This window comes from Anomaloglossus baeobatrachus, chromosome 4, assembly GCF_048569485.1.
Source record: "Anomaloglossus baeobatrachus isolate aAnoBae1 chromosome 4, aAnoBae1.hap1, whole genome shotgun sequence".
Taxonomy (NCBI): domain Eukaryota; kingdom Metazoa; phylum Chordata; class Amphibia; order Anura; family Aromobatidae; genus Anomaloglossus; species Anomaloglossus baeobatrachus.
In genome coordinates this window covers 16,089,146-16,103,668 of record NC_134356.1, presented here as the reverse complement: position 1 = coordinate 16,103,668, position 14,523 = coordinate 16,089,146, and the positions used below count along the sequence as shown (strand labels likewise).

At 49.8% G+C, this 14,523-nt stretch overlaps 2 protein-coding genes and 1 pseudogene across 3 annotated transcripts; 1 reads left to right on the top strand and 2 right to left on the bottom strand.

The window, feature by feature from the left end:
- Positions 1 to 555: 555 nt before the first annotated feature.
- LOC142300986 (histone H1.01-like) lies at positions 556 to 5,967 on the bottom strand. 2 transcript variants are annotated; one of them, XM_075342007.1, is made up of 2 exons: positions 5,342 to 5,967; positions 556 to 734 (listed from the first exon to the last, which is right to left on the bottom strand). In XM_075342007.1, exons 1-2 carry the CDS (start codon positions 5,965 to 5,967, stop codon positions 653 to 655), a joined length of 708 nt encoding a protein of 235 aa, XP_075198122.1. In that variant the 3' UTR covers positions 556 to 652. The 2 variants fall into 2 exon arrangements, with proteins under 2 accessions (XP_075198122.1, XP_075198123.1); XM_075342008.1 differs by lacking the exon at positions 556 to 734 and having other exon boundaries at positions 5,323 to 5,967.
- LOC142300987 (histone H3) lies at positions 2,700 to 3,110 on the bottom strand. Its single transcript, XM_075342009.1, has one exon. It carries the CDS (start codon positions 3,108 to 3,110, stop codon positions 2,700 to 2,702), a length of 411 nt encoding a protein of 136 aa, XP_075198124.1.
- A 762-nt stretch (positions 5,968 to 6,729) lies between the features above and the next one.
- Positions 6,730 to 10,179, top strand: LOC142302232 (high mobility group protein B1 pseudogene; annotated as a pseudogene).
- The last annotated feature ends 4,344 nt before the right edge of the window (positions 10,180 to 14,523 follow it).

Sequence of the window (14,523 nt, the reverse complement as noted above, 5' to 3'; positions counted from 1 at the left end):
ATACAGTACAGCGGGGAGATTAGACTGTCGCATTTTAACGCATATTTTTTTTCGGGGCTGCAATAGAGCTCTGCACCGCCATAGAGCGCTGTATAACGTCCATACAGGGCTTTCTACTCATAAAAGTGCTCTGCACCTCCATATAATGCTGGATGCCCCCTAACAGTATAAATCACCATATAGTGCTGAATACAACCTATATATTTAATCTTCACTCTGAGCCGGAGCCCTCCCGCCTGACACCGAGGATCTCACAGAACAAAGAAAAGCAGCCAGTCAGGGAATTATTCGATGCGCAGCCAATCAGCGCTAAGCAGGCCCGTCTAAGTCAACAGACCCTAACCGTTAACTCCTTAGTGCTTTTCAGCCGCCCGTAAAGCAGCGCAGCCTGCAGTGATCAATTGCAGCACTGATCTCCCGCCCCTCCCCCCGCAGCAGGAGCTGTAGCTTTTTTCTCAGAGACTGTGGGCGGCTCTTATAAGAGCCTTTGTGTTTTTGTTGTGGGGGGGTCAAAAGCATTAACCTCCGAAGCCGTAGAGAGTGCGGCCCTGGCGCTTGAGCGCGTACACCACGTCCATGGCGGTGACGGTCTTCCTCTTGGCGTGCTCGGTGTAGGTGACGGCGTCACGGATCACGTTCTCCAGGAAGACTTTCAGGACGCCGCGAGTCTCCTCATAGATGAGGCCGGAGATGCGCTTGACGCCTCCTCTGCGGGCGAGACGGCGGATGGCGGGCTTGGTGATGCCCTGGATGTTGTCCCGGAGAACCTTCCTGTGCCGCTTGGCGCCGCCCTTCCCCAGACCTTTCCCTCCTTTGCCGCGTCCAGACATCTTCCACGTAGTCAGCAGAAAACTATGACTGACGAGCGCACAGTCCTCCTTTATATAGAGCGAAGGCGGACCAGAAAGAAAACAGCAATGATGACTTTTTCAGGGGCGGAGAATTTGTATTATCGACTCCGCCCCTCCTCTGCTGATTGGCTGAGCACAGAACTGATGGAGATTTTGAATTTCCCGCTCATTGTCCGTCTATTTTCCCGCATCTTCAGTGTTAATGTTAAATATAGACACCTTTATTCCAATAAACTCTCTATAGCTCTGTATATTCTAATACTATTGTGAATATCTCCATATACTGCGATAAAACCACCATATAGAGCCATAAAGCCCCATATTACTGCTGTATACTGCCATATAGTATTGTATAGTCCCGTATAATGCTGGATGTCACCATATTGTGCTGTTTAATCGTCATCCATATAGTGCACTATACTTCCTATATTGTGCTGCCCCATACAGAGCTGTATACCCAATATAGTACAGTAATCTCGATATAGATCTGTATACCGCCATATATCGCTGCATACCCCAAATGCAGTTCTGTATACCGCCATATACCTCTGTTTGAGGCAATCTATATGAATAAGATCCCTGGAGCTGTTAGTCATTATTTATACTGAACTCTGACTTTCATAGCAAACACCATACACTGCTGTATATTCGCATAAAGCGCTGTATAGTCTCCACATACTGATGTATACGATCATATCGTGCTGTATATTCCCCATACACACTTTACTACTATATACCTTCATATAGTGACGTGTGTGCTGTATACCGCCATATACTCCTCTTTGGTTGATCTACATGAGATCACTTGGTGCCTGTAACTCGGAGCAGCCTGTGAGCGGGACAAGAAACTTGCTGCAAAGTGATGATTGGCTGAAAACCGAATTTGAACTTCCCGCTCAGTGGCCGATAGCTCCTCCCGCTCTTTGTCTCCATCCGTGTAAAACGGGACCTAGGGCGGACGTTCAGCTGAGATTTCGATAATCCGCCGATTCCCAGCACCCGACACAGATCTGTGCGATCTGCAGACGATGAAGTTGGTTCTTTATCACTTTCTCACGAGTCTTAACTAATTACAAACACTGCACTATTTGAGCAGCGCGAAATCACAGCCCGATACAATCTCCGCACAACCTGCAGATATTCTCCAAACAGAGCAGCGACCTGGAGTGAGGATCCCTCTGCGACATCTCCAGATCCCACAGCTCCCGACATCACACACCGGATCCAATAACCGCATCACAGGGTGCATGAATACCGCTGCGGAACCTTCCTCCGTCCGTCACTGATCGCTGTGATCCTGACGGGACCGGAGCCGCAAGAAGTAACCACAGCATCTCCTGCTCCAGCGTCACACAATCCGATCACTGCACCCGACACAGCAGGAATTGTAGCGTCTCCAGGATAAGTAGCGGCTCTGAGAAAAGACTGTTAGATCGGTCTAGACTCTAGAGGGTAAGAGGACAGAGCTCATGTGCATGGAATAAAAAAAAAAAAAAAAAGCTCCAACCCCCCTCCCCCCCCTCCTCCTCCTCCTCCGCCTCCTCACACACCACCACATTAAGGGGGCGCCGCACAATGAGCTGCTCTAAGTAATAGGACAGATGCTGGTAAGAAACCACACCGGTGCGACAATCCAGATACAGGCGGACACTGCGGCTTGTGCTGACAGAGCAGAGAAAATAAGCAACAAACAGGAGACTCCGCAGCGCCGCCCGTCACATGTAGAGACCGCGCCCCGGACACTGCGGGGAATGCGGAGAATCAGAGACCGGGAATCAGCTCGTCTGAGGGAGGATGTGGTGGCTCTGAAAAGAGCCTTTGTGTTGTGCTCGGGGGTGCGGGACAGATCTACGCCCTCTCCCCGCGGATCCTGCGGGCCAGCTGGATGTCTTTGGGCATGATGGTGACCCTCTTGGCGTGGATGGCGCACAGGTTGGTGTCCTCGAACAGCCCCACCAGATAAGCCTCGCTGGCCTCCTGCAGGGCCATGACGGCCGAGCTCTGGAAGCGCAGATCGGTCTTGAAGTCCTGGGCGATCTCTCTCACCAGGCGCTGGAAGGGAAGCTTCCGGATCAGCAGCTCGGTGGATTTCTGGTAGCGGCGGATCTCCCGGAGAGCGACTGTCCCCGGCCGGTAGCGATGCGGCTTCTTCACTCCGCCGGTGGCGGGAGCGCTCTTCCTGGCGGCCTTAGTGGCCAGCTGCTTGCGGGGAGCTTTCCCTCCGGTGGATTTACGGGCGGTCTGCTTAGTTCTGGCCATAGCTCTGTATAGAAGAGAACAGGAGTGAGAGGAGCGGCGGGAGCAGAGTATTTATCCTCCTGTGCGCGTCCTCATTGGTCTGTGAGAAACACGCCCTCTGGTCTCCATTGGTTGCTTACCAAAAAAGAAAATCATGTAGCCAATAAACATCCAATATCTCTGACCAATCATTTTTCTGAAGAAGCTCCACACCCCCCACTAACCCCGCTTTCATCCCCCGTAGTCCCGCCTCTGTCTCCTCCAAGTCACATCCAGGCTGCACGCGGATCTGGAGCAAACGACATCGATGTAACTGCAGCTCCATCTCCCCGCACACAGCGCTGAACAGTGCAGCCCCCGCATAATCACTACATCCCCGAGAACTCTGCTCCCGGCATCTACCGCCCCCTGTATATGACATCACCGCGCAAATCTGTACACAGTCACTGATCACAGGGAAACGACAAAGTGTTGCCACTGATCACACAGGTCTGCAGGACAAGGTGGTGGCACTGATCATACAGCTCTGCAGGACAAGGTGGTGGCACTGATCATACAGCTCTGCAGGACAAGGTGGTGACACTGATCATACAGCTCTGCAGGACAAGGTGGTGGCACTGATCATGCAGCTCTGCAGGACAAGGTGGTGGCACTGATCATACAGCTCTGCAGGACAAGGTGGTGACACTGATCATACAGCTCTGCAGGACAAGGTGGTGGCACTGATCATACAGCTCTGCAGGATATGGTGGTGACACTGATCATGCAGCTCTGCAGGACAAGGTGGTGACACTGATCATACAGCTCTGCAGGACAAGGTGGTGACACTGATCACACAGCTCTGCAGGACAAGGTGGTGGCTCTGATCATACAGCTCTGCAGGACAAGGTGGTGGCACTGATCATACAGCTCTGCAGGACAAGGTGGTGACACTGATCATACAGCTCTGCAGGACAAGGTGGTGGCACTGATCATACAGCTCTGCAGGACAAGGTGGTGACACTGATCATACAGATCTGCAGGACAAGGTGGTAAAACTGATCATACAGCTCTGCAGGATATGGTGGTGACACTGATCATACAGCTCTGCAGGACAAGGTGGTGGCACTGATCATACAGCTCTGCAGGATATGGTGGTGACACTGATCATGCAGCTCTGCAGGACAAGGTAGTGGCACTGATCATACAGCTCTGCAGGACAAGGTGGTGACACTGATCACACAGCTCTGCAGGACAAGGTGGTGGCTCTGATCATACAGCTCTGCAGGACAAGGTAATGGCACTGATCATACAGCTCAGCAGGACAAGGTGGTGACACTGATCATACAGCTCTGCAGGACAAGGTGGTGGCACTGATCATACAGCTCTGCAGGACAAGGTGGTGACACTGATCATACAGCTCTGCAGGACAAAGTGGTGACACTGATCATACAGCTCTGCAGGACAAGGTGGTGACACTGATCATACAGCTCTGCAGGACAAGGTGGTGGCTCTGATCATACAGCTCTGCAGGACAAGGTGGTGACACTGATCATACAGCTCTGCAGGATATGGTGGTGACACTGATCATGCAGCTCTGCAGGACAAGGTGGTGACACTGATCATACAGCTCTGCAGGACAAAGTGGTGACACTGATCACACAGCTCTGCATGACAAGGTGGTGGCACTGATCATACAGCTCTGCAGGACAAGGTGGTGACACTGATCATACAGCTCTGCAGGACAAGGTGGTGACACTGATCATACAGCTCTGCAGGACAAGTTGGTGGCACTGATCATACAGCTCTGCAGGACAAGGTGGTGACATGATCATACAGCTCTGCAGGATATGGTGGTGACACTGATCATGCAGCTCTGCAGGACAAGGTGGTGGCACTGATCATACAGCTCTGCAGGACAAGGTGGTGACACTGATCACACAGCTCTGCAGGACAAGGTGGTGGCTCTGATCATACAGCTCTGCAGGACAAGGTGGTGGCACTGATCATACAGCTCAGCAGGACAAGGTGGTGACACTGATCACACAGCTCTGCATGACAAGGTGGTGACACTGATCATACAGCTCTGCAGGACAAGGTGGTGACTGTGATCATACAGCTCTGCAGGACAAGGTGGTGACTGTGATCATACAGCTCTGCAGAACAAGGTGGTGACACTGATCATACAGCTCTGCAGGACAAGGTTGTGGCTCTGAGAAGAGCCTTTGTGGTAGGAGGACAGAGCGGCTCCCGCTTATTTCTTGGCCGCGGGCTTCTTGGCTTTAGTCGCCTTCTTAGCCGGACTCTTGGCAGCTTTGGGCTTTGCCGCCTTCTTAGCCGGACTCTTCGTCACCTTCTTGGGCTTTGGAGCGGCCTTCGGCTTCTTGGGGCTCTTTGCCGCTTTCTTGGCGGCTGCTGCGGGCTTCTTGGCCTTTTTCGGGCTCTTCTTGGCCGCGGCCGGAGCCTTCTTGGGCTTCTTCGGAGATTTGGCCGCTTTCTTGGCTGCCGGCTTCTTAGGCTTGGCCGCAGCTGCTGGCTTCTTCTTGGCCGCCTTGTCCTTCGTCTCCGGCTTCTTGTTCAGCTTGAAGGACCCGGAGGCGCCGCTGCCCTTCACCTGGAGCAGGGAGCCCTTGTTGACCAGAGCCTTGATGGCCAGCTTCAGGCGGCTGTTATTCTTCTCCACATCGTATCCTCCGGCAGACAGAAGCTTCTTCAGGGCGGCCAGAGACACCCCACTGCGCTCCTTGGAGGCGGACACGGCTTTCATGATCAGGTCGGAGGCGCTGGGACCGGAGGATTTGCTGCTTTGCTTGGCGGCCCCGGATTTCTTCGGCGACTTCTTAGCTTTGGCGGCCGGTTCGGCGGGAGGAGGAGCGGCGGCCGGTGCGGTCTCTGCCATCGTGTGAGCGGGAAGTAAACAAAAATCTCCTGAGAGAAAAATACTGAGGCCGGAGCTGGAGGCGCCTGTTATATATACAGTCTTACTGCGCACTGATTGGCTGCTGAGCTGAACGCTCCTGAGCTTCTATTGGCTGACACTGAGCACAGGCCCCGCCTTCTCCCGGCTGAGCCCAGTGAAGCTCCACTCTCCCCTTGTGCTTCCCTGCCCGGGATAAAAGCTCTATATTATCGGCTACAGCCGGACGGGTGAGGAGCTTCCGCCATCACTTCTCCTCCGCCATCATCTCCGCGGAGCGTGTGTGGCCGTCACTGCCAGAGCTGCCGGGAAAGAGCGGAGAGGATCCCGGGATCAGCGCCGCCGTCCTCCCGATCTGCTCATCACTGAGTGTCCGGGAAGATAAACCTGCTGCGGGAGCTCGTCCTCCTATTCCCGGCTCTTGTCACCACCACTAGGATCTTCACTACAATATCCATCGTGCAGGAAGCGGATTGTACGATGTGGGGGCGACCTGGAGCTGCTGAGAGCCCAGAAGAGTAACACAGGCGATGGCCTCCGCTGCCTGCACCTCCCGGAGCTGGAATATAAATCTATCCCGTGTGTGCAGAGTATTGGGGGGAGGACACGTCCCACATTAGTGGATCACACCCGGAGGAGGATGAGTGCGATCTCCGGCACAAGATTGTGTCTTATCCTCTGTGAAGCTTTTATCTCTGAGGCCTGTAATGGAGGGAAGAGCTGTGATCAGGCGATGGCTTCACAATGCGACTCACTCCACATCAGAAAGCGGAAAAAATCCGTGTGATCACAGAAATATTAATTCACACAAGTGACACCAACTATTGTGCAAAAGGTGAAATACTGAGGAAGAAGCGGAGACACAAAATGCAGAATCCACACACAGAGAACCGCTGTATATACTGCACAGACTGAACAATCAGTACCGATCAACAGCTTTATAAGTGTCCATAATAACAGAACATGGTGTACAGTATCTACAGTGTATAATGTATACAATAGTATGTACAATATATTCAGCACTGATCAATAGCCTTGTAAGTGTCCACAATGATATCTGAGGGTCTGCAGTCTGTACAGGGTATAGTGTATACAGCAGTATGTACAATATATTTAGCACTGTGTACAATATATGCAGCAGTATGTACAGTATATACATACAGTATATACAGCAGTGTTTACACTATAGTGTCCTCCTATGTCTACTTTGTACAGACTTGCAGATTAGAGCAGAAGGAAAATCATCCTGATGTATCTGTGAACTTTGCAGAATTTCCCAGTAATTGCTGGGAACAGTGGAAGACTATGTTTGCTACAGAGAAGGGAAAGTTTCGTTATGGAAGTGAAATGAAAGCTTACATGCCACCAAAGGAAAAACAGGAAAGAAGTTTAAGGACCAAATGTTCCCTCTGTTTTCTTCTTGTTTTGCTCTGACTTCCGTCCTGAAATCAGAGGGCAGCAGCCAGGTCTGACCATTGGGGACGAGGCAAAGAAATGAGGAGAGATGTGGAATAACATTTCATCAGGGAATAAGGCGCCTTAAGAGAAGAAAACTCCCAAACTGAAGACGTGCAAGGATACGGCGCTGTATCGGTCCAAAGGCAAACTAGAAAGTGCAAAAAAAGGTCCCTGCTGAGCCTGAAAAGTGCAAGAGAGGAGGATGATGATGAAGAGGAGGATAAATGAGCTATCTCCATCAGTCTGTTTTTATTTGTCTATATATAATTTACCCCCCCCCCCTACATCACATACACTGAACGTGTAATAAATATTTTCCTCAAAAAATAATTATTACACAGATTTCTTTATTTTGCAGTTCAAAATTAAGCTTTACTTGATCATTTAAAATAAATTCCTATATTGTGCAATTATGGAAATCACTAATATCAAAAGTGAGGTGCAAACTGCTGCCTAAATATGATCTCTCCATCCACAATACATATTACAAGGGCTTTGTTATCAAGCACTGTCATTATTTACAACCAGAGCAGACTGAATGAATATGGCGCTGATTGATCTATTATAGGAGACTAATAACTGAACAGATCATATAATGCTGATAGATCAATAGAAATGAGAAGGGATAACTTCATATTAGAAATATTGACTAAAGTCTCCCCTATAGATACTCAATTATCTTATTTATGAAATACGCAAGTGGCTATTATAACATTCTAATAAGTGGCTAAGAAGACTAATGATACCAGTCACAAAAAAAGCAGGCTATACATCCCATTCTCAGTGCCTAAAAGTGAGAGTAGATAGCAGCGTTAGAGGAGCCTTTTCAGTAAGTGCATAAAGTTTTCCTGGTATAGTATGCACCTCCAGCCAGAAGAGTGAACATTTCTACTATGCTCAGGCAGTGATGTCAGACCACGTGGAGGTGTCCGGGAGCTGGAAGGTGACGATTCCACGCATCTCTACTGCTAAAGCCCTGTGCAATGTACTGAGCGGTAGATCATTTTCTCTCTAGTGCCTGTGCTCTCTATCGTGTACGCGCCCTACGCGTTTTATCTGAATTCCTGATTGCTGCCCAGATTCATCAGGGGTATGTGGCAGCTTGTCTAGTTACATGATGTTCCATATGATGCATGTAACAATAGTAGGCGACATGATCGTTACAGCGGGGAGCGGCTCCTGCTTCCTCCCTTCAGTCCTCCAATCAGCCTCCGATCCATGACATATGAAGGAGACTGCGGCCTATCAAAGCGGAGCAATGAGGAAACAGTAACCACGGCCGAACACAGCCAATAGCGCTGCACAATGCAGCACCAGCGACCAATAGGCAATGGATGTCGGTCCTAATCATGACTTATGCAGACACAGACCCCATGCAGTACAATATAAGAATCTGCAGCAGTAAGTGACGATAATAATTACATTATATTTATCACCAGCAGTCACTAACATCAGCATTTATTATAAATTCACAAGAGACCGGCCTAAATCTGTATAACACAAAGCCCATTCACTTCTATAGGTGCACGGCGATATATCAGCCGCGGGGATAACAATGATGTGTTTATTATTAGCTGTAACATTAGCATTAGATCAGATGAATTACCTGCAATACAAGCAAAGCAGGTGACAATGAGGAGCTAAACACGGGGCTAATACATAGCGGCATTATTGTATCTACACCGCAGCCGCCATCGCAGCAATCCCGATTATCCCAACATCAGACACAGAACAGCTCAGCAAATACAATGCTCAGCCTCGCAGGGATTATGCAGCAGAGCATAATAGCCATGTATAGGATTATAGTTATATTACAGTTATTACATATCTTCTCTTTATAATAATACACTCACAGATGAATCTATAACTCAACATTTCATTGCACAAATGTCCTTGTTCTGGGCAGAAAGAGGAAGATAAAAGCTCCTAAACCCGAACATCTTCATTGTACAACCTGCTCTGCTGGGGATATTGCATCTGCTCTAATCCCCATACTAGACGTCATAGGAGCAAAATGGGGACCGCAGATTCCCATCAATACCTGTACATCTGCAGCAATGGGGAAAAGCTGAGCCGATAGTGAGGAAAAGGAAAATAAAGGAGGTGAGGAAAAAGAAGAAAGAAATTTACATCGGCATATGCACAGAGAAATAAGCTGACATCAACTATTGTGCAAAAGGTGAAATACTGAGAAGCGGAGACACAAAATGCAGAATCCACACACAGAGCACCGCTGTATATACTGCACAGACTGCACAATCAGCACAGCACTAATCAACAGCATTATAAGTGTCCATAATAATAGATCAAGGTAAACAGTATATACAGGGTATAGTGTATATATCAGTGAATACAATATATACAGCACTGACAAACAGCCTTATAAGTAGAGATGAGCGAACCGGTCGCAGTTCGGCTCGAGGTCGCTTCGCCGAACGGAGGTCCCGTTCGAGTTCGGTTCGTCGAACGTTCGACGAACCGAACTCGAACTGCATAGGAAACAATGGCAGGCAATCACAAACACATAAAAACACCTAGAAAACACCCTCAAAGGTGTCCAAAAGGTGATAAACAACTCACAACACAACACAAACACATGGGAAAATGACAAGGACATCTACTCATGCGAAAACAAAACAGCTGGACAAGGAAAAAGAGGAGGAGACACAGATATATGAGTATATGCAAGGAAACATCGATTCCATTACTGTGCAACTTGAGCCCTGCTCATTTTAGGCTTCCAATCTGGATAAATTGCCTGAGCTCGCCACATACGCCTTGGGGATCTTGTCGTGTCCTGCATCCAGCGTTCTCTCGGAACCTGTCTTCAGTGCTGCTGGGGGTCTGCTGGCAGATAAGCACACGCGTCTGTCCACTGACAACGTGGACATGGCTCTCAGAGGACTTTTCTTCCCCTGGGTCATCCAGGGGACGGGAAAAGCACGCGTATTTTTGAGAGTGCTTCATGCAAAGCATCTTTTTCTTTTTCAAAAGGGGGGTCAACCGATGCCAGTCAAGTGGGGTGTGTGTGGCCCAATTAGTGGCAACGAGGGAGACTGTGGTTGGAGTCCCCTCGCTGTGTTTCTAAAAGAACCAAGATGAACAAGTCATGGCTCTCAGAGGACTTTTCTTCCCCTGGGTCAGCCAGGGGACGGGAAAGGCACGCGTAATTTTGACAGTGCTTCATGCAAAGCATCTATTTCTTTTTCAAAAGGGGGGTCAACCGATGCCAGTCAAGTGGGGTGTGTGTGGCCCAATTAGTGGCAACGAGGGAGACTGTGGTTGGAGTCCCCTCGCTGTCTTTTACATGATTTTCGAAGGGCATGACATGACTTAGAGGTTTTCTTTCAGCATCTGCAAATGGTTGGGTACAGAAATGCTGTCTTTCTAACCATTTTTAAACAGGATTTTCGAGACCTTATGCCCATCACAGTGCCCAAAGAGCCGATGCCCAGTCGCCACTCCTTCTCCAAGAAAGTTGTGCCCGCGCTACACCAGCATATTGCACACATCATCACCGCTTCCTTGAGAAACTCTGTGTGTGACAGGGTGCATTTCACCACAGATACTTGGACCAGTAAGCATGGATAGTGGCGTTACATGTCGCTGACTGGGCACTGGGTAACTATGGTGAGAGATGGAGAAGGGTTTGCTGTACAAGTCTTGCCGTCCCCACGACTTGTGTGTCAATCCTTCCTCTGTATGTACAAGTTCCTCCACTGCTTCTGCCTCCTCAACCTTGTGTGGGTCCTCCACCTCGGCCCAAACCCTGTGTGGTCAGGCCACCCTTCCTTGTAACTGCGCCCAAGGAATCCCACACACCTCCTTACTATGCTGGAAGCAGAGCTCAAGGCCATCAGGTGGTTGACTCTTTACTTTGAAATGTAGGGGAAATGTGAGACACCGCTGAGAAATTGTGGACGGTTAGCTCTGGAGAGTGAGACCGAGTTTCATCAATGGTCATCTCCACTCAACCAGCAGCCAGGGAAGGTCGGGTGCGACAATGATGCAAACCAGTCTGCGACCCTTCTTCAGGGCAATGTGGCACACGTGCCTTGTATGGCTCACGTGTTGAACCTGGTTGTCCAGCAATTTTTAAATTACTATCCCGGCCTACATGGCCTTCTGCAGAGGGCACGGTGTAACGCCTGCCTGGATCGACACACTCAGATGGGCTGTAAAGGATAGGCTAGAGGCAAGCCACTCACCAAGCTGGACACCCAGAACCCTGAAACCCTTTAACCCCTATACAGTGATTTGGAATTACACAGGGCCCAAGTTGATCAATACCTGTGGAAGGCTGCAGTTCCAGAGAATAGTAGTCATGCAGGGTCAAAAACATTAATTGAGGAAGAGGAACAGAATGGGATGGCCAGGACTTAATCAGAAAACAAGCAGAGGTGAAATGCGGATCGGCCAACGAGGTACATAAACAGCAAGCAGGAAAAGTAGTCAGGTAACAAGTACACAAACTCATAAAACTGAACTGGGGGTAACAGTAACAAGAGGTTCATAGCTTTGTCTGGCAGTGGTCTGCAGACAGGAGGGGCCTAAAAAAGGGTGTGGTGTCTTCCCATTGGTTGTAGCTGAATGATGGTACTTCATCTGTGAGATACCCACCACCTACATTCAGCCAGAGATTCTGCATCTGTCAAGGTAACGCAACCCAGTGGGTGACCATAACCTGCGTCCACCTGCGCCGCTGGCATCGACTCCTTTCCCATCATCAGCACTATGCACGAAAGGAACACGTTGTCACCTGGCGACCGGAGTACAAATTAATTGAGTGGACTACGTTGGTGACTTAACAGCCGTGTGTGACAATGATGCAAACCTGGCTGCGGGCCATCGTCAGGGCAATGTGACACACGTGCCTTGTATGGCTCACGTGTTGAATCTGATTCTCCAGTAATTTTTAAAATACCATCCCGGCCTACATGTCCTTGTGCAGCGTGCACGCTCGCTATGTGCTCACTTCCATCGTGCGCACCCAGCAGCTCAACAACTTTCATCGCTCCGGAAGTCTTAGGGTCTGGCGGTTAAACGCCGGAAATGCGATGTTCCGACACGCATGAATTGTAATCTGCACATGTTGCAGCGTGTGTGGCAGCACTGCAGAGCCCTGCTGAAATACGGTATGACGTATACCCTGGGCTAACTTGATCCAGAGGTGGTGCAGATCACGCTGCTGGAGTGGTGTCAGATCAAGGACCTATGCACCCTTCTACACAGTTTACAAATGTCGACGAAGATGTTTAGCACTGGCAATGCCATTCTCAGTGTGACAATTCTGGTCATCTACAAGATGGAGCACACTGTATGCATTATTCGGAGTCAGGTGTTGGTCCAAGAGGAAGGGGAGGAAGTACAGGAGGAGTCATATGCAGAAGGGATAATAAGATCTACAAGGTCCAGATGGTCAGCGGCACCTAGGCGGCAGTCATGATGGGGGAGAGGGATTAACAAGGGCGCATAGTATCAGCAAAAATTGTTGAGGAAGGTGCAGGAGCCCATGAAGAAATGGAGGACGAATGTTACGGGGGGCTGTCTGATAACCTAAAGGAGTATCAGACAGTCAGGGTCCACCGTGCAAAGACTCTGCTGCAGACTATGGCAGAGTGCAATACCTCTGTTAACTCACAGAAGGATATAATAAGTAAGTAAAGCAATTCCTCCCTTACTTGGAGGGTGTGTGGAATGATCTCTGTTAATAATCACAGAGACAAAGGCAATGTGTGCGAAATGGCACCTACCTAGGTCCACTCTTCTAGTGGTGCAAAAGAGACGAACAGCAGCGTAAGCCGCACACAGCTCCTACCTGCGTTCGCTCCACTAGTGTGCGAGGACACGAACCACTAGATATGGCACCTGCCTAGGTCCGCTCTTCTAGTGGTGCAAAAGAGACGAACAGCAGCATAAGCCGCACAAAGCTCCTACCTCTGTTCGCTCCCCTAGTGTGCGAGGATACGAACAACTGCCAGACGCAGTATAAGGAACGTTACCCTAGCGGCAACGTCCACCTACGAGTCGAACCACAAGGCCCAGCCAGACCATGTGCCTCAGGCACCTGCCTATGTCCGCTCCCCTAAGAGGTAAGGATACGGACAGCAGCCGAAGCTGTAAGGTATAAGAACGCTACCCTGCCGGTAGCGCTCACCTAGCATAGACAGAGGAATGCCTAGAGGAACGCGCACAGAGCGTCTACTCTTATGCATGAACCAAGAGGACTGAGCGCCATGCGGCGTGTGTCAGGGTCTTATATAGACTCTGTGCCTCATCCAAGATGGAGGACACCAGAGCCAATCCGCTGCCAGAACGACAGGAGTGACGTCATGCTGGCCTATCACCGAGCAAGGCATCACAAGCACATGACCAGCGACCAATCGGCATAGAAGGTGTCAGAGACATGTGACCTCGTGTCAGCGATGATGTCACCCGCACATGTGCAATGGCTCCAAGATAGGACTTAGTCTCCGGCGCTCGCACATGTGCAGTAGCAAGAAATCTGGACTTAGTCTCCAGCGCTCGCACATGTGCAGTAGCAAGAAATCTGGACTTAGTCTCCAGCGCTCGCACATGTGCAGTAGTAAGAAATCTGGACTTAGTCTCCAGTGCTCGCAGCAACCGTAACAACGAACTTGCGATGGGCATGAAAGACTCAGCAGATGAGTGAGAGCTTGCTCACATTTCGGTTGTGCGAGGTTGTGGGGAGAGGGCAGAGGAAGGAGGCACGATTCTCACCTCTCTGCCACCAACACACCAAGGACTTGGTCCTCCTGGATGCACAAGACACATGAGCGCCTTCTTGCTGCACTACCTACAACATGACCCTCGGATTGTACGAATTCGAAGTAATCCTGACTACTGGGTTGCCACACTGTTAGATCCCCGGTACAACACAAAATTTGGCGAAATAATTCCTGCCATAGAAATGGACGCACGTATACAGGAGTATCTGCAGAAGGTGGTACGCAATCTTAGATCTGCTTTTCCAGTAAACACCAGTGCTGCACACAGTGAATCTCAACGCTTTGTCATGGATAGGAGCAAATGGTCTTTTACTTGTCCACATCGGAGGGA

What these genes read in the sequence shown, in the direction of transcription:
- LOC142300986 (XM_075342007.1), bottom strand. Translation starts at nt 5,967, where the DNA reads ATGGCAGAGACCGCACCGGCCGCCGCTCCTCCTCCCGCCGAACCGGCC. An exon ending in AAGGCGACTAAAGCCAAGAA is followed by an intron (nt 735 to 5,341) that starts GCCCGCGGCCAA and finishes GGCATCACCAAG; the next exon opens with CCCGCCATCCGCCGTCTCGC.
- LOC142300987 (XM_075342009.1), bottom strand. Translation starts at nt 3,110, where the DNA reads ATGGCCAGAACTAAGCAGACCGCCCGTAAATCCACCGGAGGGAAAGCT.